At 56.4% G+C, this 24,125-nt stretch overlaps 1 protein-coding gene across 1 annotated transcript; it reads left to right on the top strand.

Moving 5' to 3' along the window:
* The first annotated feature begins 9,335 nt into the window (after window positions 1-9,335).
* LOC117653248 (prolactin-releasing peptide receptor-like) lies at window positions 9,336-23,882 on the top strand. Its single transcript, XM_034398807.1, has 5 exons — window positions 9,336-9,985; window positions 13,182-13,337; window positions 16,283-16,663; window positions 23,067-23,333; window positions 23,853-23,882. The coding sequence occupies exons 1-5, from the start codon at window positions 9,467-9,469 to the stop codon at window positions 23,880-23,882; spliced, it is 1,353 nt and encodes a 450-aa protein (XP_034254698.1). The 5' UTR covers window positions 9,336-9,466.
* Window positions 23,883-24,125: the final 243 nt, after the last annotated feature.

Below are 24,125 nucleotides of genomic sequence, written 5' to 3'. Positions count from 1 at the left end.
CATCCCACCAAAGGATTGGTCCCCAAACCACGAATCCATTGGTGTGGTCACACGTTCGGTTCGAGCCCTGTTCAGAGATTCTGGAGCCCAAAACGCGTCTGGAATTTTGACCGCCGCCACCGGTCTCCTGGCCCGCTCTGCGGCGGCCGCGCTGTGCCAACGTTCGAGTAAGCTACTTGTGCTCCTTGGGGCTTGGGGCGCGGGGAGCACCGCGCCTCGCTGGGGAAAAGCCGCCTTCAGTTTAATTTGAGAGGGTCTCTTCTCAACTCTTGGGTCGGTGAATGGGGATGCAGCAACGGCGTTCTGTATTTTTTACGGGGTTTGGATTCCGTGCGGATGGCAAAACCCCGCGCTAAATTCCTTCGTCCAACGTTTACGAGGTCTATTACAATTCTCACGCACGCGCGATTTTTGTTCAAACCCACGAAATGTCCCACACATTTGGCAATGACTTTGCGTGAGCTTGTTTCGAGGGGTGAATCACTCAGCGTTCTGGTGTACACATGAGTACATGAGTACGGGTGAGTACACCTTGGTTTACTCATATATTTCACAATTTAAAACGTTTTAAGGCTTTATTTAGTGTTTTTAACGGCCCTCAACGACAAATCGGTCGAAAAACAAGAGAATTTCGCCCTTTTTAAACTTGTGAGTACACTGAGTACGGACAAATTTGTACACATGAGTACACTAGTAATTCACCCCTCGGCTTGTTTGACGAAAAATTTTACACGCTCAAAACTGTGTGGGCCTTGTAAACAATTGTGCAGTTACTGTGTCCGTGAGGTCATTTTCAACTGGCCTTCCTTAAAGTGCATTGCTGCTTTAGTTAAGAAAGAGTACAATAGTTTTCGTAAAAACTCAGGGAAAATATGACGCAGTATGTCGTCACGGCAACGGTGAATACCCAGCAGACTGAAAACGATACACAAAACGAAAAATTATGGGAATTTCTAAACATTGGAAAATGTCATTGATCACCAACTGACTAATGTACTCACTCCTGCTCACGTAGTCATTAATGTAGCAAGTACTGTTTAAGTAAGTTATTTATTTATTATTTGTTTATTTATTTATAATATTTATTGTTTGATGTAAGAATGACGTAGATTGTGCCTTTCTTAATTCAAGGCGCAGCTCTGTCACCAGAGTCATGTTGATATTTTAAAGCTAATCAATTACAATTGTAATTTTTGTACGTGCAATCCATCGCTACATCAACTAGATGGCGTGGTTTGGTGCTGCAAGAGACAAATAAAATTCCTAGATATGCGTTTCGATACGACAAAGGCCATACCTGTTCTATATTTGTTTATTTATTTATTTATTTTTGCTAGTAATGTTGTCGTTGTTCATTGTTGAATAATTCGTAGTTAGACATCGCTTCCTTTATGCAGATTCGAGAGAATGAAAAGTGTGCCTGTGTATTTTTTTGGAATGAATAAAGATTGATGAGCCGAGTGTTTATTTCTTTGTTGAATGTACCTTCCCCCGTTGCGTCAGCATTGTCACAGTCCGGACTGGAGCCGCCCCACTGAGCTGGCGTCCTCTATGGCTAAAGAGATGAACAGCCTGACATTAACAGTGCGCTTCACGGGCTTCACGCGGCGCGCTGAAACTGCCCACCAGTGAAAAACAGACCACCGTCGTATTCACAAACCCAGCATGGCGAACAAAAAATTAGTCCAACAATGTCAATGTGACCCTAGAAAGAGACTATTTTTGTCAAAATTTGGTCCATTTTAATATCAAAATGACATGATTTGACGGTATCATGACTTGATTTTTGAATACTTTCTCCTGAAGCGAGAGAGGAAAAAGAAACCTATTTCCCTTACGGTACAAAATCGTTTCAAAATCTTGCGCGACACTGCCCGTTCCGAGGGGGTATGCACTCGCGTAATAGTCGGTTCACTCTATCTGTAATAGCCCGCGTAATAATACTCGTAACAGTCGCGTAATAGCCGAAATTGTCAAAATTTTATCAATTTTGGTGTGTTTTAGGCCGTCTTTAGCTAAGTTCCGATTAATTTGTGGCGTATTAGAGCGTAATAGCGTAATAGTCGGTACACACACACACTAAATTCTTATGGACTTTTTAAATGCATAAGAACGCATGTTTTATGCATAGTTATGCATGCTCAGAAACGTCCATAGGTATGTATAAAATTTGGCACACTGTTGTACACTTTATGCATCTTCCTGCATAAAATGTAACAGTGATGCAAATTTAACATAACATATGGAGTGTATCTGTGCATGCATAACTATGCATAAAAAAGTCCATAAGAATTTAGTGTGCAAGGTTCAGCGAGAGCGCATACCCCCTCGGCCCGTTCACTACCGGTCCAAAGTGGAGTCTGCACGTTGCAAGGTGTGCGGCCGGGGCAAGTTTGTGCGACGAGTGAGTACCGGACCGGCCGGGGCGGCGGGGCGAGCGTCGTGACAGCAGCGCCTGACAGCCTCGTCCGCCTGGAGGGAGACAGCCCTGGCAGCTGGCGTGTCGGACGTGCTGCCCACCTGCCAGGCGCACAGCCGCCCGCTCCACGCGCACGGCAGACTGATTCCGAGAGTCGTTTCCGTCGCTCTGTCTCTCTCGCACTCATGGGGTGTGCCGTGTAGGTGAGAGAGAGAGAGAGAGAGAGAGAGAGAGAGAGAGAGAGAGAGAGAGAGAGAGAGAGAGAAGGAGCGACGGAAACGACTCTCAGTCTGCAGCGCGCAGCAAGGCGGAGGCGGAGTCCGTCCCGTCGGAGGCATGCCTGCTGCAGCAGCGCGGCCGGCGATTTCGCGCCCTGATTTGGATTTAAAGGCCCCCGGGAGGTGCACGGGGTGCACGGGGTGTGCCAGGCCAGGGTGTTCGACACCCCACCCAACCTGTGGCTGCGCGGGGCCGCGTGCCCCGGGCCGCGCCGGGCCTGCGCGCCGTGGAGTCTCCCGGAGCCAGCAGCCCGCTGGGCCCCGCTGGGGGTGGGGGCGCTCGCCGCGCTCGCCGCGCTCGGCGGGGTGGTGCTGGCGGCGTCGGCGGCTCAGTGCGCGTCGAGAGTCCGGGCGAGAGGGCTGCGCCGCGAGCCCCGCCACAGCCACCCCCAGCAGCGCCTGCACTGCGAGCCGGGCGGACCGGCCTGCGAGTCCAGCACCTGTTGTGGCGGCGCGTGGCGGCGTGGCGCCGCGGGACCGACATGTGAGCCGAGACCAGGCCGACCGGACTGGCAGCGCTGGCAGCGTGGATGGGGTGCTTCAACTCCCACGAGGAGGGAGCTTCCGGCGCCTCCGGCTGCAGCGGCTCCGACAACCAGCAAGTGTCCACCTGGAGGCCGAGGCGGAGTCTGCGTGAGTACACTGAGAAAACCTTACAAACTATTTCAGGCCTTACAAAGCAAAGAGGTTGGTTAGAACAAAGCATTTCGAGCATACATAAGCTTACAAAGAAAATACTTCGTAATTTACGAACTATTTCTTCGTATAACAAAGTAAATTAGTTTGTACGTATGTATGCTCAAAATACTTCGCAATGTTTTAAGGGTGTACCTTTGGCCGCGCTGGGAAAAGTTTGCAGCGGGGTGGATTTTAGCGCGTCACTGAAAAAAAATATTAGAAAGTACATCAAGGAACCATGAATTATGAACGATATGGAAAACTTCGGTAGAGCATCATTTGGGATTCAATGAAACGGGTTCAGGACGAGGGGGTTGCACTATCAAAACATGTGGCCTATTGTGGACTATTACGCCTATTACGCTTCAATTCAATACACCCGAAAACCATCGAAAATTGGTCTAAGAACAGCCGAAAAACAACCGAAAATGGATAAAATTAGGAGAATTTCGTCTATTACGCAACTTTTACACTACTGTTACGCGCCATGAAGGACAGAGTGACCCGACTATTACGGGAGTGCATACCCCTTCGCTTCAGGACTTTGCGATAGTAGTTTTGAGTCGTCAATCTCCCCGGAGAACGTCTGTCTTTTGGGAATCTTGCCTTTCTCAACTCAACTGGATCCATCGCCAGCGCAAGCATCGCTTTCGCGCCACTTTCATCCACTCCTTGTTGGGATGGGGACTCGTCGAGTCTAAGTGTAGAAAAGTCACGGTGCCGCTCCACGTCAACGTCGTCCCACCAGGAGCGATACCTACAGTTCCGTCACATCACACAGCGGGCCAGAGAGGACCGGTGTAGGCGGCAAAAATTCTAGACGCGTTTTGAGCTCCAGAGTCGCCAAACAGGACTCGAACCGAGTGTGTGACCCCACCAATGGATTCCTCGTTCGGAGAGCAATCCATTGGTGGGGTCACAGTCCGGTTCGAGTCCTGTTTGGCGACTCTGGAGCTCAAAACGCGTCCGGGATTTTGACCGCCTCCACAAGTCTTCTGGCCCGCTGTGCGTCAGTCTCTCTTGTCCACGTCGGACCAAGTCTGTCCCAAAGGGGCAGTCTCTCTCTGCCTCCGTCCCCCCAGCGCAGCGCACTGCGCAGGTATAGCGGTGATGACATTCTGCCTGCCCTCGCTGCTCCGCATGCACAGCTGGGGTGCATTTATACGGCCCACTCGTAAAGGGAGCTCGTCTAGGCGGAGGGAGAGAGACGGAGACGGAGAAGGGGAGGGGGGGAGAGAGAGAGATGGAGAGGGGGTGGGGGGGCGATCGGACGGCCATATCGCGAATAGGGTTGTGCATCCAAACGGGGCCATCGGCCGTAAAGGCAGGAAAGGAGGCACGCGGAGGGAGGTACGCCGAGCTAGCCAAGCTGAGCGGAACGGAAAGTGGAGTGGAGTTAGGGAGTCGCTGGAGGGCAGGGCGAGGGCACGACTAGGGGTATGATGGATTTGAGATGTTGGGGCTCGATCACTGGACCCTACTGATGGGACCACTCGCCTCTAATCTCTCGGCCAACAGGATGTGAGCACTTACTTTGTAGTATAAGCTCTGCTGGCCGAGAGATGAGAGGCATGTGGTCCAGTGATCGAGTCCCAACGTCTCAAATCTTTTTCAGGCCAACTGACCATCCTACGCGAGTCCAACAGCGCCGAGTCTGTGCTGTGGATCTCACGGTGGAGGCAATTACCAGACCGGCGTTGGAAGAAGTCTACATACTGATTCAGAGAGTCGTTTTCGTCGCTCTGTCCGGCTCTGTCTTTCTCGCACTGATGGGGCGTCCCCTGTAGGTCCTCGAGAGACAGAGCGACGAAAACGACTCTCGCAGAATCAGTCTGCTGGAAGAGGTGCAGAAAAGTGTGTAGGAATGTGGGGAGCAGAAAAAAAGGGGTGGGGGTGGAAAGAGCGGATCGGGCGCGCCCCAGCAGCATCCTTGGCCGGTGGACCACGAAATGACGTGACTGCAAGTAGAGCGGACCAGGCTCTCAGTGGCCGCAGCGTGCGGCGGTGCTCCCGGCAGCGCAGCCAGCGAAACGGATCGGACGAGAGACACAGACACGGACACGAACACGGACAGAGACACGGTTCGGACACACAGACACACACAGACAGACAGACAGACAGACAGACAGACAGACAGACAGACAGACAGACGACAGACAACACACACACACACACACACACACACACACACACACACACCGACAAACACACAAAGACGCGAACACAGACGCAGTCACGAGCGCGGGCAGATCCTCCTTTCGTTGCCCAGGGAAAATAATACCTAAAGATTATAATTTGTGAAGTATACTGCAAAATTCAAATTAATTAACTTTCCCAGCAGGCCTGTTACAAGACTCAAAGAAAAATTATCAAACCTTCTGAAATGGTAAAAATACACGCAAACTCAAATTTTGTTCTTCTTTTTTTTACGCGTCTGCGTCGTATACGCGGATGCCGCGCGCGGAATTTTCCCGTCCACTTTGGCCAAAACAAGATTACCGTGGGGCGGGGACAGGCCGCCTGGCCGCGGGCCCGGTGAGCTCGGGAGCGGATTCCTGCAGTTGCTCTTCTTACGCCACGTCAAAATATATTACTTCCCTCCCGGCGGCGGGCGGGGTGCCGCGCCGCGCGCCACCACAGCGGTCCTGGCGGGGCCGACCGCGCCCGCCCGTCCACCCCACAGTGGGCCAGAAACCGGCGGAGGCGGCCAAAATTCTAGACGCATTTTGAGCTCCAGAAACGCTAAATGGGACTCAAATCGAGCGTGTGACCCCCACCAATGGATTCCTCGTTCGGAGAGCAATCCATTGGTGGGGTCACACGTCCGATTCAAATCTCATTTAGCAACTCTGGAGCTCAAAACGCGTCTATAATTTTGGCCGCCTGCGCCGGTTGCTGGCCCACTGTGCACCCGCACCCCCGGGATCTCCCTCCCTCGCCCCTCCGCCTTGTGGAAATATTCGGTTATTACAAGGAACTGGCTGCCCACACGCAACGGGCGACTCAGTGGTCCACGCCAACCGTTACAAAGACTGAAATTGCTTTTACCTGTTTTTAGCAGTTATTAACCATTTTTCCCCAGGGGTGGAACAACTTCCCTTCCCAAATTCATTCAACAAAATTTGAATGAATACACTCCACATTTAGGTGGCAAAAACGCCTGCAAATAGGCAACATGTGTGGAAAATACGTCAGAAATCTTGCCCTCGTGCTCATTCCCACAATCATAATTGTTCACCCAACTTTACAGTGGGTCACCCCTTGAATTTTTTTTCGTGGTTGTTGTAAAGTTTTTACGAATGCGGAATTTTTTTAGTCCCCTTAAAAATTAGAAGTAACTGCTACGAATAATCATGATTAAAATACAAGTATAGTTGTGGGAAGAGAGTCAGTGTTTCGGGGTGCCTCCCATTGTTGTTGTTATCAATGCTGGGGTGCCAGGCCAGGCCTCGGAGAGCAGGCGCGGTTCGCGCATCGCCAGTTGGAACACGTATACGGTTGTGGCGGTGTCCTTCCTCATATTGCTTCCCCCACCCCCTGGCCCCCGCCGCCGGCCACATTCCCCTCCCCGTTGGGCCCCCAACCTCTCGTCCATAACTCGGTGTTTCCGCTCGGTGAATCACCTTCCCATTCTCTGCCTTTCCTTCGGGGGTCCAATTCCATTCAAGTCTCATTTAGCAACGGTGGAAAAAGGTCTTTTTGGTTGCCTGGGGCCGGTGCTGGATGTGCAGCAGCCCCGACCCCCCCCCTGCCCCTCTGCCTTGGGAAATATCGGTTTTTGGACGGTGGAAAGGGCATTGGGGCACCCCAACTGTTAAAAAGAGTCGTTTTCCGTTTGCTTTTCCTCTTTCCCTAAGGGGGTGCCCCTTCCACATTTCGAAACAAGAAGACCCACAGGTGGCAAAAAGCCTGGAAATAGGCAACAGGGGTGTCGAAATCGCCCATCGGCACTGGCCACTCTTGTCCAATGGCCCCTTGATTCGTGTTGGTAATTTACGAAGCGGAATTTTTTGTCACTCTTTGGTCTGCTCAATAACTGTTACGTATAGGGCAAGAGAGTCAGTGTCGGGGTCCCTCCCATTGTGTGTTATCAGGGCGGGGGCCAGGCCTGGCCTCGGAGAGCGGCCGGTTCGCGTCGCGTGAACACTATCGGTTGTGGCGGTGTCCTTCCCATATTGCTTTCACCCAAACCTGCCCCCCTGCCCCCGCCTCCCATTCACCCCGCGGGGCTGCCATCCCCCTTGGTGCCGCCGGCCCTTCCCTTCTCTGCCTTCCCGCCCAATCCCTTTCAACTTTTTTCGCGGTGAAAATGGCGTTTTTGGCGGCGGCCGAGAGGTGAGCACGCACCGAGCGCTCTGATGGAGGCGATGACGTGGAGGCGGCCAGACGTTCAGAGCGTTTTGTCGCGCCTCTGCACTCATGGGTGCCCCGTGCAGGTGCGAGAGAGACAAAGCGACGGTGACGGTGGTGGTCGGGGAGGTCTCTGGTACCGCGGGGGTGCGCGCCGCGCGGCGTGGCGGGGCGCGGTCCAAATGGCCTGTCACCGGGGCAGCGTAGCAGACCACACTGATTCCGAGAGTCGTTTTCGTCACTCTGTCTCTCTCGCACTCATAGAGTGTCCCGTGTAGGTGCAAGAGAGACAGAGCGACGAAAACGACCCTCGGAATCAGTCTGTTGGTGGGTGTCCGTCCGGCGAGCCCTCGCCTCGCCGCCCACGCCTGAGCCATGACGGCAGCGCCGCGTACAGTCGCGGACAAAACTACTCGATAGTCGCGGTAATTACGATGACCGCCAAAATAATAAGAGCGCGGCAGTTTGCGGTCTGCGCGGCGGAAATGACAGTTGAATGGTTGCGATGACGGGGCGGGGCGGATCTCGCTCGAGTGCCCCCCCCCCCTTTCCCCTCCCCGCCCACGCCTGCCAATCACCGCCTAGCCTCGCGCTACTGTTTGCACATCCAACACCACTCGCCGGAAACTCGGCGTGATTCTCCACACAGGGCGGCCTGCCCGACGTGTGCACTTTCACTCAGCGCACAGTGGGCCAGAAGACCGGTGGAGGCGGCCAAACCTCCAGACGCGTTTTGAGCGCCAGAGTCGCTGAATGGGACTCGAACAGAGCGAGCGACCCCACCAACGGATTGCTCTCTGAACGAGGAATCTATTGGTGGGGTCACACGTTCGGTTCGAGTCCTGTTTAACGACTCTACTATGGAGCTCAAAACGCGTCTAGACTTTTGGCCGCCTGCATCGGTCTTCAGGCCCACGGTGGCAGGCGGCGCCACAGTTCCTGATAGAGACTTTGCTGTCGTGTTACAGTGTCGCGCGCATGCGCCAGCAAGATGCTTAGCGTGCTGCACCCCAAGAACCACTCCGTGCCCGTGCTGCGCTCGACCGTGCGCGTGGCGCGCTTCGAGATCCACCTGGACGTGTGGGTGGCCGAGCAGCTCGCGCGGCGCCGCTCCAGCGCGCAGAGCGGCCGCAGCGGCCGGGACTGCGAGGTGCTCGAGAACGCGGCCTACGCGGACGGCCCCGGCTGCAGCCACGCGTCGCCCTCCCACCACCGGGACGTCATCGTGGAGCCCAGGCCGGCCGGCGCGGACCTCGAGGGGGCGCCGCCTAGCCGCCCGGCGGTGGCGGTGGTCTCCAGGACCTACCGCCGCGTGGAGGTCCAGGTGGTGGTGCCCCGCCACGTCATGAGGACCATCCAGTTCGACGACGACGACGTTGTCCCCGAGCCCGTTGCCGACGTTGCCGCCAAGGTGCCCGTCGAGGTTCCCGCCGAGGTTGCCGCCGAGGTTCCCGCCGAGGTTCCCGCCGATGTTGCGACCGATGTTGCCGCCGATGTTGCCGCCGATGTCGCCGCCGATGTCGCTACCGATGTTGCCGCCAAGGACGTCGCCGAGGACGTCGCCGTGACCGCCCCCGAGGCCAGCGCCGAAGGCAGCGCGTCGGAGCCGTCCCTGGAGACGGCCGTGTAAGGCGGCGCCGCGCCAGCGTCGCCCCGCCGGACCAAAAGGCGCCGGATCGGCACACTGTGAACTAGTGGACGAAACGGCAAAGTGACTCGTGACTTTTTTTTTCAAGTGCAAATGGAAACAGTGACGATGTCAGTGAACGCCACGGCGAGCCCGCTGCACCACCAGGCCCTACAGGTGCCGCGGCCGCCCCTCGGGCCTTGGAGTGGGCCGCCCCTCGAGTCGGCGGCCAACGCGTCGCCGCTGCAGCAGTCGCACTACAACTGGAGCCGGCACCCCGACATGGACATCATCGAGGACGCCGGCGTGCAGGCCTTCTTCTTCATCTGCTACACCACCATCTTCGTGCTGGGCGTGTTCGGCAACGTGCTCGTCTGCTACGTGGTGGGCCGCAACCGCGCCATGCAGACCGTCACCAACTTCTTCATCACCAACCTGGCCCTGTCCGACATCCTGCTCTGCATCCTGGCCGTGCCCTTCACGCCGCTCTACTCGTTCCTCGGACAGTGGATCTTCGGCAGCATGCTGTGCCACCTGGTGGCCTACGCGCAGGGCACGAGCGTGTACATCTCCACGCTCACGCTCACCTCCATCGCCATCGACCGCTTCTTCGTCATCATCTACCCGTTCCATGTGAGTAATGGCCGCCATTTATCTTCATTAGCGTCTCGTCATTAAGTCCGGCCGGCACCGCCAGGGCGCCGCCAGCCAGGCCGCCAGGCCGCCAGGGCGTGGCGCGCACCCCGCCCCGCGGCCCCTTGTTGACACTTTGTATTTTGTTGTGGCGCTCAGGGCAGGGCGGCGGGGCGGGGTGGGGGGTACAGCCCGACCGCAAAAAAGCTAACAACAACAACAACAACAAAACGAGAGGCCGCGCCCCCGAGGCCCGACGACGCGGACGAGGCCCTCGAGCTGCAGCGGCGTGCGCGCGCGCTTCAATTAGGAAGGCCTGTTGCCCTGCAGACTGGTTCCGAGAGTCGTTTTCGTCGCTCTGTCTCTCTCGCACTCGCGGGGCGTCCCGTAGAGGTGCGAGTGAGACAGAGGGACGAAAACGACTCTCAGAATCAGCCTGCTGGCGTGCGCCGCGTGCGTAGCGGAGTGGCGGCGTCAGAGAGAGAGGCGCGCGGTGGGGACTCCGAAAGGAAAATGCATCCCCTCGGCGTCGTTAGACCGACCTGCGCCGAATGCCTAACCCACAGGAAGGAACGGGACTCTCTTTTTGTCAACGCGACTAACCGCCACTTGAGCCGAAACGCGCGCGGAGAGCGAGAGCGACCCGTTGTTCGAAACCGAAATCGCGTGTCTCGAAGTGCCTCGCTCGGATTGCACGGATTGCACCGGCGCGTCCTTGACGAGTCCTTGCCGCGCTGCCTCGGCCGCCTCCACGGCGTGCTGTTGTCTCCCCCGTGTTTATCTTGTGGCTCCTCGGCCGATTTCCCTCGGGGCCTCTGCCGTGGCGTGGCGTGCCGTGCCTGCAGTGAGGCCGAGGCCGTGCCCAGAGCGCGTCGCGAGGCCTACCAGTGTGGGCCCTGCAGGCCGCGTTCCACAGGCGACAGCGATGCACCCCTTCCCTCCCCCCGCCTTCCCTTCCGACGACCCCCTGGAATGCAGCAGGACGCACAAGGGCCGGCGAGGCTCGCCGTGCTCCCCCTGCAGCCTGATTCCGAGAGTCGTTTTCGTCGCTCTGTCTCTCTCGCACTCATGGGGCGTGCCGTATAGGTGCGAGAGGGACAGAGAAACGAGAGCGACTCTCGGTATCAAGCTCGGCATCAAGCCCATGGGGCGTCCTCGGGCGTCCTCTAAAGGTGCGAGAGAGACAGACGAAAACGACTCTCGGAGTCAGTCCTGGTGACTTCGAGGGGAGCGGAGAGGAAGGAGGGGGGAAGAGTAAAGGGAAGGAAACAGTAGCCAGTGGGGCTGCCCGCGCGTTCTGCCAAGCGACTCCGAGGAATCGTTTCGTCAGTCTGTCTCTCTCCCACTCTTGTGGAATGCTCTATGAGTGCGACAGACAGCCATGAAACGACTCTTCGGAATCAGCTCGCTGTGTCCCGATGCCAGCCGGCCGGCCCAGCCTGTTCTAGGGGTTCGCTCCACCCCCAAATTGCCCCCACTGCCACGCACCCCCTGCAGTCTGATTCAACTGTAATTCAAGAAGAGTGGCGTGACGTTCCTTTGAATGTGGAATTTGTCACATTTCTTTTGAATGTAACTGGTCACACTTAAACAAACATGACAGGCTTGGTTCATTTGTCAAATTATTTTAAGCGTGTCACTAGCCAGCTGGAAAGCTGCCACGTTTCTTTCAACAACACAAACACAAATTTTGACGAGACAATTTGAATCAAGCTGAGCGGCAGAGGCTGGGCTGATCAGAGAAACTGTTCACTAGAACAGTGGTGTTCATGGCCTACTTAAAAACTGAGAGGTGAAACTAAAGACCAGCAAGGTGATGAAATCAAATCATATCCGTTGCAACTCCGCTCTCACATGGAGCCACCATAATTCATACCCAATTTTTTCTTTATATACTTACCTTGGATGCTCGAGCAGCCCCTCTGAACCAATTTGTGGTCAAGGCGATGGCTTCTGATCCAACGTTGAAAGTAATGTAACACATTGTCTTGTGATGTAGCAGATCCAAGATGGGTTGAGGTGCTCTTGATCTTGAATGATTTTCACAGTATTCCAAGCGACACACATTCTACTGGGTCTTCAAGTATTGACAAACGAATAGTCGCCAACGTACATACGATTCTGGAAGAGTTGTCATCACACAGTACAAGAAACAACTAAGATTTTAGAGCTTCGTGCGGGTGCAGCTGATCACAACAAAGACAGGCGACTGTTATTTACTGGTTCGGTTCACCTGCGAATAACGTGGGCAAAACAAAAGAAGCTCGAGAAGAGCCTTTAGTCGTTATAGGCAGTCGGGTCGGTAAAACAGTGCGGTCGCCAAGTTGTCGCGGGAAATTAACGGTTTTGTGTTCAAATTAGATTTGTGTCGTACTGTCTGATAACGACTCTTCAAGAATCTTTTGTGCGTTTGGGAATATTCGTGTGGCAGTAAGATGAAGACCCAGTTTACTGTGAAAATCGTACAAGTTGATCAACACATCACCATCACCCCCGTCCTGGTCTGCCATTACACAAAGCCCTATGTCTTGGATTTCTTCCAATGTTGTATATCATCAGAAGCTGTCACCCTGCCCACTAAAATATTCAGAGAGGCCGCTGCAGTACCTTAGGTTCGTGCATTTTAAAGAAAAACTTGGGGTTGAACTAATGGCGGCTATGAAAGACATACATAGACCAGTCCATGTGAGAGCAAAGTTGGGCGGAAATGATTAAGTTTCACCATCTTGCTGGTGAATAGTTTCACCACTCAGTTCTTATGTAAACCATGAAGACTGCTGTTCTAGTGAACAGTTTCTCAGATGAGCCCAGCCTTTGCTGCCCAGTTTGATTCAAATTGTCTCGTCAAAATTAGCATTGCATGGCTTGTCGAAAGAAACGAGTCAGCTTTCCAGCTGGCTGATGTCACGCTTAAAATAATGTGACAGATGAACTAAGCCGGTCACGTTCCTTTAAGTCTGATCAATTATGTTTAAAGAAATGAGACAGTTTTCACATTCAAAGGAATGTGAAGTCATGCTTCTTGAATATCAATAGATAACAGAGGGATCGTTTTGTCAGTCTATCTCTCTTGGAACCATACAGGACGCCCCATGGGTGCGAGAGAGACAGAGCAAAAGAAACTACTCTTTGGAATCAACCTGCTATGAAGTCGCGACGCCGGTATACTAACCCAACCAACCCCGTGTGCCAGCAGCCGCGGATGCAGCTCACCTCCTGCGTGGTCATCATCTCGTCCATCTGGCTCTTCTCCGTGGTCGTCACGCTGCCCTACGGGCTGTACATGAACCACAAGGACGTGGACGGCCGCCTGTACTGCGAGGAGACGTGGCCGTCGGAGAACTTCAGACTGGTGAGTCCGGGTGAGGTAAACCCCCGCCTAAAATTCTAAGACGGCCACAAAGCGGCGACCAACGATCCTGCCTGACATGCGATGGCCAACCACTTGAGATCCCCCCACCTTCCGGTGATATACCGTCCAGCCCTCTTCTTTTCTTCGGTACTCGTTAGGTCATCTGAAAGTAGTCAAAAAACACCGCCTTACCTCTCCTTAGCGAAATCCTGGATCCGCGCCTGCACTCTATAGGGTGCCCAGAAACTGGGCGCCTTTGTCGCCCGCTTCACTTTTTAGAGTGCCAAATGTCGCCCAGTTTCTGGGCACCTTTGTCGCCCAGTCTCGGGGTGGACAAAAATCATACAGTAACCGTCCCTCTCCCATGGTAGAACATGCTCAGGTGTCTAGTTCCTGGGCGACTTGGGTAAGGTGCCCAGAATCTGGCACCTTGGTCACTGCTGAGCCATGGGTGAAGGCAGGTTCCTTCATGGTTAGTCCACCCCGAGACTAGGCGACAAAGGTGCCCAGGAACTGGGCGACATTTTGCCACCCTAAAAAGTGGGGCGGGCGACAAAGGCTCCCAGTCGCTCCCAGTTTCTGGGCACCCCATATTTAGAGTGTGGCCGTAGCGGCTCTGCCTCCGCGCTGTAGAAGGCGGCTGCCACTGCACTCCGGCCCGCTGGCCGTGGGGCGCTTGCACGCCGCACTGTTAATATTCCGAGCGCCTCGGCCGCGGGGTCCGCGGGGATGCGCGAAAAAGTGTGCGGGCTCTGCGCGGTTGGGGGACTGAGGGCTTTGCGTGGCTTTGCCCCGCTTTGCCTCGCTTTGCCGCGGCCACGCTGCTGCTCCTTGCCCCTGGCCTGGCGGGCCCGACGGGCCTGGCGGCGCCCTCGCGGTGCCCTTGGCTCGGCTCGCCCGCCGGTTGTTCAACTCCCGGCGGGGCGGTCGGTCGCTCCTCGTGGCCGAGAAGGCCGACGCGGTCGAGACGCGCCCAACGGCCGACAGAGCAGCACGTTGTCGCCATTAGCGCAAAACACGCTCGTACCGTAATTTGCCTGCGCTTGCTCGCTTTGCTCTGTTTTCATGTTTTATATTTTTTGTGTGTTTTTCTGCTTTTCCATCCGACGCACGTATGTGTTTGCATGCTTGGGGCTTCCGTAGCTGATTTGCCAGTTTTGCCGGCCCCTGATGCATCGTCCCCATGGCAACCTGCGCACGCGACCCACTCCACGCCACCCCCTTCCTCCCCGCCTCCCCCTCCCCCCTCTCCCCCGCGTCTAAATGGACTGTCACCGAGTCCGTCCGGTCGTCGTTGTCATCGTGCCCAGCTGTTTGCCGAACCGAAACGTCCCCGACCCGCCCGCGACCCGCCGCCGCGTCGGCTCGCTGTGTGCCGACCCTCTTTTATTTACCCGGACATTCATATCGTTGGCGGGCGGCGGGCGGGGCGGGCGGGGGCGGGGCGGGGCGGGGCGGGGCGGGGCGGGGCGGGGCGGGCAGCAAAGCCGTGGCCCGGCCGGCCTGCTTCTAATTGAGTGACGCGCTGTAATGATGCACACCGTAAAAAACGGTTTAAAAAAAGAAAAAAAGGTTTTTTTTTGTGGTGTTGCGTCTGGGCTGCGGCGGGGAAATGACGCTCACATTCTGCTCATACCATTATATTGCCCGGATGGGAAATCCTACGACCGTGTGTTTCATTCATTTTTTTTGTTCTTCCCGTTTCCTGGAAATAATAATATAACTGGGAACCGCGGCGTGCTTCCGGCAGCTGGAGAGATGAAGGCACTCGGCAATGTTTTTTTGCGCGGGGAGAAAAAAACACGCGCACATTCACACACACCAACACCTCCTGCCCCCACACGCAGACTCCAAGACACACGCACACACACACTCTTAGACACCAAGACATGCGCGCACGCGCACACGAACACACACACACACACGCGCACACACACACGCCACGATGTAATCACTGCAGCCTTTAACAGGAAACGGCCGCTCAGCTGAGTAAGTCATAACTCTGGCAACACCTCCCGACACCGCCCCTGGCCGCCTCTGGCTGCCCCGGCTGCCCCCGGCCCCACCCACACAGAAATAAAGGTGCGGCGTGCCTGCGACGCGCTGCCCCCTCCCCTTTCCCTTCGCGCCAAAACACCCGCTGCGTTATTTTTGTTTTATTTTTTCAGCTTCCGCGCAGACATTTATTTGTGGCAACCTTTTCCGCGAGCAACCTCCAAAGTGGTGGCAAGAGAGGGGAGCGGGAGGGCAACACGACTGGGGCGGTTCGGCGCGGGGCACGGCAGGGGGCATTGTGGTAGGCGGGGCGGGGCGGGGTGGGGTGCGTCGGGGTTCCGGGCCCATCGGGGACCCACCGACTAATCTGAGCGTTAAATCATGGCGCCGGTCCAGCGCGCTCCTTGTGTGGGAGGGGGAGGGTCACTGCTCCTGGGCTGCGGTTTAAAGGTTCAGCCCGTGCGCCCCCACCACGCCCTGGTCCGGCCGGGCCACCGCACCCCGCCCCACCCCGCCTCACCTCACCATAACCGACGACCGGCAGCCGCTTTATTTTAATGTCGATGGTCAATCACTAGCCCGTCCCCGTGGCGTTCCCTCACTCCGGACCGACACGCCCCCACCGCGCCCCGCCCCGCCCCGCCCCGCCCCGCCCAGCCCCGCCCCGCCCCATCCCGCCACGCCTGACCGCACCCCATCCATCCTGGTCGCGGCCCCTCCTCCCCCTTCCTCCCTCCGGCCCGCCAACAGGGAAGCTTTCGCACTCGCCGTCCAAAACAGCCCCGTCCCGAAACAAGTCTGGCTGCGGTGACCAGCCTCGCGCCCCCGCGGCCGCGAGCACGCCGTCGTCGGCCGCCACACTGCCAAGCCCAAACACCGCAAACTCCTTCCCGTCCGCCTACCGCCACTTTGGCAACGTCCAACCTGACGGCGCGCTCTCTCTGCCGCAGATCTACGGCGTGCTGACGGCCGTGTTCCAGTTCCTGGTGCCCTTCGTCATCATCGCCTTCTGCTACGTGCGCGTGTCGCTCAAGCTGCGCGACCGCGCGCGCCTCAAGCCGGGCTGCAAGTCGAGCCGCAAGGAGGAGGCGGACCGCGAGCGCAAGCGCCGCACCAACCGCATGCTCATCGCCATGGTGACCATCTTCGGCGTGTCCTGGATGCCGCTCAACGTCATCAACCTGCTCAACGACGTGTACATCCCCACGGGCAACTGGCGCTACTACCACCTCAGCTTCTTCATGGTGCACGCCCTGGCCATGTCGTCCACGTGCTACAACCCCTTCCTGTACGCCTGGCTCAACGACAACTTCCGCAAGGAGTTCAAGCAGGTGAGTGTGGAGGTGGAGGTGGTTGTCCATAGCGCCGTGATCACGTGTGGTCTAGCCTTAAATGGTAATGCGGGTGGGCAACGCGCGCGCCACCGTGCTTTGCGGGTCGCTGGCAGGCTGAGCGCCGGTCTAGCCCGTAATGGTAATGGTAATGATGGGGGTAGGCAACGCGCGCGCTGCCGTGCTTTGCGGGTCGGCCTAGCCGTCGGTTGGCAGGCTGAGCGCCGTGAGCGTAGGCAACGCGCGCGCTACCCTGCTTTGCGGGTCGGCCCAGCCGTCGGTTGGCAGGCTGAGCGCCGTGAGCGTAGGCAACGCGCGCGCTACCCTGCTTTGCGGGTCGGCCTAGCCGTCGGTTGGCAGGCTGAGCGCCGTGAGCGTAGGCAACGCGCGCGCTACCCTGCTTTGCGGGTCGGCCTAGCCCAGCGGTTCTCAACCTTTCTCGGCTCGCGACCCCAAATTTGAAGCCAAAAATTTCCGCGACCCCCAGGAAAAATTTCGCGACTCCACGGGACCCCTCCTTTAACATGCCACGGCGTCTGATCCGAGGCGGGCAGTTTGCTCCCTCAACGGGCAACTGGTCTTTGGACCTTCCTTTAGCATGCCTTTGTTACGGAGTGCAATTATCAGTCTTAGTTTGGGAGCAGTATTGTCTCAAAGTTGGCCGAAACGGTCAGCAGTGTCTTTGAAAAATCGTGTTTTGGGCCGATTTTAAGCAGCCACTGCGTCTGATCCGAGGCGGGCATTTTGCTCCCTCAACGGGCAGTTGGTCTTTGGACCTTCCTTTAGCATGCCTTTGTTACGGAGTGCAATTATCAGTCTTAGTTTGGGAGCAGTATTCGACACCTCCTAGGAACAAGCGGCTATCTTCCAGGAGCTTCCAGACACTCGGCTATCTCTCAGTAGCTTCCAGACACTCGGCTATCTTTCAATAGCGTCCAGACACTCGGCTATCTTTCTGAGCGCTTCGGAGACTCGGCTAACTGACTTCTGCGGAGAGGTTAGGGTTGTCCTTTCGATAGCGTTTTTCTTTGTTACACTTATCAGGACATGCTCACGCCATGATTTTAATCTACTCTGACAAACTTTTGACACATTTTGGTTAGGTCCCGGTGAGGGCATTTCAACTGGTTTTAAATATATACGCACCCAAACTCGGGAAGTGGGAAAAGCAGTTAGCCGAGTCTCCGAAGCGCTCAGGAAGATAGCCGAGTGTCTGGACGCTATTGGAAGATAGCCGAGTGTCTGAAAGCTACTGCGAGATAGCCGAGTGTCTGGAAGCTCCCGGAAGGTAGCCGCTTGTTCCTAGGAGGTGTCGTATTGTCTCAAAGTTGGCCGAAACGCTCAGAAATGTCTATGAAAAATCGTGTTTTGGGCCGATTTTAAGCAGCCACTGCGTCTGATCCGAGGCGGGCATTTTGCTCCCTCAACGGGCAGTTGGTCTTTGGACCTTCCTTTAGCATGCCTTTGTTACGGAGTGCGATTATCAGTCTTAGTTTGGGAGCAGTATTGTCTCAAAGTTGACCAAAATAGTCACAACGATTTTTCAAAGACACTTGCGACCGTTTTGATCGACTTTGAGAAAAACCTGCTCCCAAACTAAGACTGACAATCGCACTCCGTAACAAAGGCATGCTAAAGGAAGGTCCAAAACCAATTGCCCGTCGAGGGAGCAAAATGCCCGCCTCGGATCAGACGCAGTGGCTGCTTAAAATGGGCCCCAAAACACGATTTTTCATAGACATTTCTGAGCGTTTGGGCCAACTTTGAGACAATACTGCTCCCAAACTAAGACTGATAATTGCACTCCGTAACAAAGGCATGCTAAAGGAAGGTCCAAAGACCAACTGCCCGTTGAGGGAGCAAAATGCCCGCCTCGGATCAGACGCAGTGGCTGCTTAAAATGGGCCCCAAAAACACGATTTTTCAAAGACACTGCTGACCGTTTGGGCCCAAACCCTTTGAGACAATACTGCTCCCAAACTAAGACTGATAATTGCACTCCGTAACAAAGGCATGCAAAAGGGAAAGGTCCAAAGACCAGTTGCCCGTTGAGAGAGCAAAATGCCCGCCTCGGATCAGACGCAGTGGCTGCTTAAAATCGGCCCAAAACACGATTTTTCATAGACATTTCTGAGCGTTTCGGCCAACTTGAGACAATACTGCTCCCAAACTAAGACTGATAATTGCACTCCGTAACAAAGGCATGCAAAAGGGAAAGGGTCCAAAGACCAACTCCCCGTTGAGGGAGCAAAATGCCCGCCTCGGATCAGACGCAGTGGCTGCTTAAAATCGGCCCAAACACGATTTTTCAAAGACACTGCTGACCGTTTCGGCCAACTTTGAGACAATACTGCTCCCAAACTAAGACTGATAATTGCACTCCGTAACAAAGGCATGCTAAAGGAAGGTCCAAAGACCAGTTGCCCGTTGAGGGAGCAAAATGCCCGCCTCGGATCAGACGCAGTGGCTGCTTAAAATCGGCCTAAAACACGACCCCAGCATCGCCGCGACCCCTTAAAAAAATTTCGCGACCCCGCTTGGGGTCGCGACCCTAAGGTTGAGAACCACTGGCCTAGCCGTCGGTTGGCAGGCTGAGCGCCGTGAGCGTAGGCAACGCGCGCGCTACCCTGCTTTGCGGGTCGGCCTAGCCGTCGGTTGGCAGGCTGAGCGCCGTGAGCGTAGGCAACGCGCGCGCTACCCTGCTTTGCGGGTCCCTAGCCGTGGGTTTGGCAGGCTGAGCGCCGTGAGCGTAGGCAACGCGCGCGCTACCCTGCTTTGCGGGTCGGCCTAGCCGTCGATTGGCAGGCTGAGCGCCGTGAGCGTAGGCAACGCGCGCGCTACCCTGCTTTGCGGGTCGGCCTAGCCGTCGGTTGGCAGGCTGAGCGCCGTGAGCGTAGGCAACGCGCGCGCTACCCTGCTTTGCGGGTCGGCCCAGCCGTCGGCTGACAGGCTGATCGACGCTGGGCCGTCAAGAAGGGGGTTAGGGAGTTCTCCTAAGTTGTCTCTGAATCATCCGAGTTTTGATAGGCAAAGCCCCCCGCAGACTGAATTTATTTTTGGCGTGCCCTCCTCGGCGAGCGGGACGGCCGGGACGGGCGGGACGGGGGCGCGGCCCGGCGGAGCCCCAAAGCCCCAGGGGCAGCCAAAGCAGCTTTATCACCATGTCGGCCCGGCTGCCGCTACTGCAGGCCGATTCCGAATCTCCGTTACCCTCCCTCGCTCTCACTCGTGGGCCTCTCCCGCAGACACGCGGGGGAGGCAGCGACCACCTTGCCCGGCGAGACAAAGCCGATATGACCCGCCGGTAAATATTCCATCGCCGTCAGTGGGTCGGCACGGCACATCAAGGAGGGCTTCGAATTCGTCGAGAAGGCGATTGGACAAGGACGGCGGCTTCGACCTGATCCCGCGCCCCTTCTCTATCTCTCTCTCTCTCTCTCTCTCTCTCTCTCTGTCTGTCTGTCTGTCTGTCTGTCTGTCTGTCTCTCTCTCTGTCTCTCTCTCTCTCCTCTCTCTCTCTCTCTCTCTCTCTCTCTCACTCTCTCACTCACTCAGTCACTCTCACTCCATTTGAATGGCAAACGCCGCACGGACGCCTCACTCCTGTCGGCTCAGCCGGCTTGCCATCCCTGGGCGGCCCGCTGTCACGGCGGAGGCTTCCGATTGGTCGAACTGCCACTTTCTTCTTCTTCTTCTTCTTCTTCTTCTTCTTCTTCTTCTTCTTCTTCTTCTTCTTCTTCTTCTTCTTGTTCCTCTTCTTCTTGTTCCTCTTCTTCTTGTTCCTCTTCTTCTTCTTGTTCCTCTTCTTCTTCTTGTTCCTCTTCTTCCTCTTGTTCCTCTTCTTCTTCTTGTTCCTCTTCTTCTTCTTGTTCCTCTTCTTCTTCTTGTTCCTCTTCTTCTTCTTGTTCCTCTTCTTCTTGTTCCTCTTCTTCTTGTTCCTCTTCTTCTTGTTCCTCTTCTTCTTGTTCCTCTTCTTCTTGTTCCTCTTCTTCTTGTTCCTCTTCTTCTTGTTCCTCTTCTTCTTGTTCCTCTTCTTCTTGTTCCTCTTCTTCTTGTTCCTCTTCTTCTTGTTCCTCTTCTTCTTGTTCCTCTTCTTCTTGTTCCTCTTCTTCTTGTTCCTCTTCTTCTTGTTCCTCCTCCTCTTCCTCCTCCTCCTCTTCCTCCTCCTCTTCCTCCTCCTCTTCTTGTTCCTCGCCTCGTCGACAGGGTGCTGCTCTTGACATGCAGGACGGGCGCGTCGTCCGTCGGGGCCGCTCTCCTTATGCACCGAGGCGCGGCGGTGCATCACAATGCCTGCTGCTTTGGGGACGCACTGTACCACCTGAGCCACCAGAGGCCGCATTTTTTTATGTTTTTTTCGGGGCCAGAGCGCCGCCGTTGCTGCGCCTCCGCGCGTTATTCAAGCAGAAAATCCGCAGCTTGGGACGCGGCGGGTTTATGTATCCCCTCCCCTCCCAGCCTTCCGTCGGAGAAGAGGCGGCTCCCCCTTCTCCGAAAGAGGTGAATGGTTGGCCCCGTCCGTTCGAACAATGCGCGCCAACGCGATTTGCAGCAGCCCGAGCGCTCTCGACCATTTTCTAATTACTCCCATTCTTGTCGATTTATTTTCCCTCGAAATGGGCGTCATTATTCGTTATCCCTTGTCCCGGCCGGCGGGCGAGGCAGCATACTGATTCCGAGAGACGTTGTCGTCGCTCCGTCTCTCTCGCACTCATGGAGCGTCCCGTGTAGGTGCGAGAGAGACAGAGCGACGAAAACGATTCTCAGAATCAGCCTGCTGAGCCCGGCAGGACACCGGCGGAGGCCGAGGCCGTCAGCGTGACACAACGGGGCTCCCCTTTTGAGGCCTCCCTCGGCCGCCCTGCTCTGTCCGGCCGGGCTGTGGCTTGCCCTGGGCCGGGCCGCAATAAGGCGGGGCAGAGGCCGGGGGGCAGGCCGGCCGCGCCTCGGCCTCATGGTAATGGCTGGCCTCGGGCACGGTCTCGGCCTCGCCACCTCCCAAGTGGTCGCGGTCGGAAAGCTTGGAAAGCGAAATGTCGGACGGCGTCCACTGCAGTCTTTATTTTCCATATCTAGTTTGTTTTTCCTTTTGCGGGGACTCGATATGTCCGCGTGGCTGGACACGTCGACCCCAAGGTGCCCCGGGGGACGTGGACGTCGGACCCGGGCGGTGCGGAAATCAATTTCCAGCAGCAGCTAAGCGAAGCAGCAGCAGCGTGCTAAGCTGCAACCGCGTCGCGCGTAGGCGAAAGCAGCAGTGTAGGCGTAGTGGCAGCAGGGTAAGCGTAGGCTTAAGCAGGAGCAGCGTAGGCGGAGCTGCAGCAGGGCTAAGCAGCATGGGCGAAGCAGGCAGCAGTGTAGACGAAACAGCAGCAGCGTACGCGAAAGCAGCTGCAGCAGGCGAAAGCAGCGGCAGCGGCGTAGGTGAAGCAGCAGGGGAAGCAGGCTCTGCTCCTGTATAGTCCGGCCGGGGCCAGCCAGGCCAGAGTAAGACGAGATGGCTTAAGGCTTCGCCTCCTTCACCAGCTTCCCCGAACCACGCGTCGGATCAGCACGCGGCCAGGGCCAGGGGCGGCCAGGGCCAGGGGCGGCCAGGGCGGGCTAGGGGCGGCCCCCACGCCCCGTCCCCGTCTCCGTCTCCGGTTCGCCATCGTGTGAATTCGCACCTCGAGCACCACCAGCAGGGGGCGGCAGGCGGCAGGCGGCGGCCACCCAAAAAAATATTTGTTCAGCGCCGCCGCGAATATCGGCCGGCACGGCATGCATAATCCAAGTGCCATTCAATATCCTGTAGACCGATTCCGAGAGTCGTCTTCGTCGCTCTGTCTCTCTCGCTCTCAAGGGCCGTCCCGTGTAGGTGCGACGGAAACAGAGCGACGAAAACGACTCTCGGAATCAGTCTGCTGGCGTCGCGCTGTGTTGGCGGTGTCTCCGTCTTCGTCTCGCCCCGACGGGCCGACGGCCGCTCATCGCCCTCCGGAATATGACGGCAGGCGGCACCTGCATAAATGAATACTGCAGCCCGTGCGGCCTGGCGAGCGAGCGCCCCTCGCTCTGTCTCTCTCGCACTCGTGGAGTGTGCCGTAGGGGTGCGAGAGAGACAGAGCGCAATCGCTCGGCTGCACGGCCGAGACAGCGACAGACAAGCTCCCCAATCGAGTGGTCCTGAATAATCTCGACAACTTGCTGCTGGTTCATTTTCGGGGGTCCCGATGAGGGGAGGGGGAGAGGGAAGGGGGAGGGGGAGGGGGGAGGGGAAGGTATCTGCGCATCACTGCTTGCTTTTGTTCCAGTGGAGCGTCGGTGCGTGATCCACGCGCCTAAACTTTGGCGGCGAGCGCTCGCTATCTCTCCTTCCAAGGAATAATGTTTTTCTTCGTCGCCGTCTGCCGGCGTGTTGCAGGTGCTGCCGTGCTTCGACCCGTCGGCCGCGGCGGCGTGCGGACACGCGTGCGGCGGCACGTGCTACCACCACCACACCGGCACGGACGGCCTGGGCTGCCTGGAGGGCGGGCGCGGCGGCCAGGGCGGCGACCTGGCGCTGCCCTGCCCCGGCAGGCGGTCCATCTCGTCGGCCGTGCGCACCATGACCACCACGGACGACTGGGCCAACAACAAGTCGGCCAGCCACTCGCCGCCCACGCCCACCGCGGGGCCCAACAACCACCTGGTGAGTCTGACGGCCGCCGGGCCGCAGACTGAGAGTCGTTTCACAGTGGGCCAGAAGACCGTTGGAGGCGGCCAAAACTGATCCGCGAAGCGGAAGAAGGGGTTAAGTCGAGTTGATTCAGTGACCTCTTATCAGTCTATCAAGTAAACGTGAGCGAAAATTTGGTCCAAAATGAAGTGTGGTGAGACAAGTCCCCTCCTCTTGCATCTATATTTAGATGAATTCCCCCTGTTCTCCCCCTGCAAGGTTCAGGCCTTTCAAAAATGCACGGATTCAACTCGACTTAACCCCTTCTTCCGCTTCGTGGATCAACTCTAGACGCGTTTTGAGCTCCAGAGCACTGGTGTAAAATCAGTCAGGATTTCCTGAGTGATTTTCTGAATTCTGAATGGCATTCAGAAAATTCTGAGTGGGTTTTTTGAGTTCTGAATGGCATTCAGAAAATTCTGACGGTTTTTTTGAACTGAATGCCACTCAGAAAATTTCTGAGTGGTTCTTTAAACTCTGAATGCCATTCAGAAATCTGAGTGTCACTCAGGAAATTCCTGAATGGTGCGGACTTCTGAACGACACTCAGGCTGGGGCACTCAGGAAACCGATGGGTCCTATGAACAAAGACCGCTATGCTTTGCGTCGTTTGAACAAAGACCGCCATGCTTTGCATCCGTTGAACAAAGACCGCCATGCTTTTGGCCGCTTCTCCCCCTCCCATTAGAAACGCGATTTTCAATTGAGGAATGAGATCGCGGACTGGTTTTGGAATTTTCTGATTCTCTAATGTTTCATGCGCAA

This window comes from Thrips palmi, unplaced genomic scaffold, assembly GCF_012932325.1.
Source record: "Thrips palmi isolate BJ-2018 unplaced genomic scaffold, TpBJ-2018v1 HiC_scaffold_8, whole genome shotgun sequence".
Lineage (NCBI taxonomy): Eukaryota > Metazoa > Arthropoda > Insecta > Thysanoptera > Thripidae > Thrips > Thrips palmi.
Note: the sequence above shows the minus strand (reverse complement) of the source record. Positions and strands in the feature narration are given on the sequence as shown.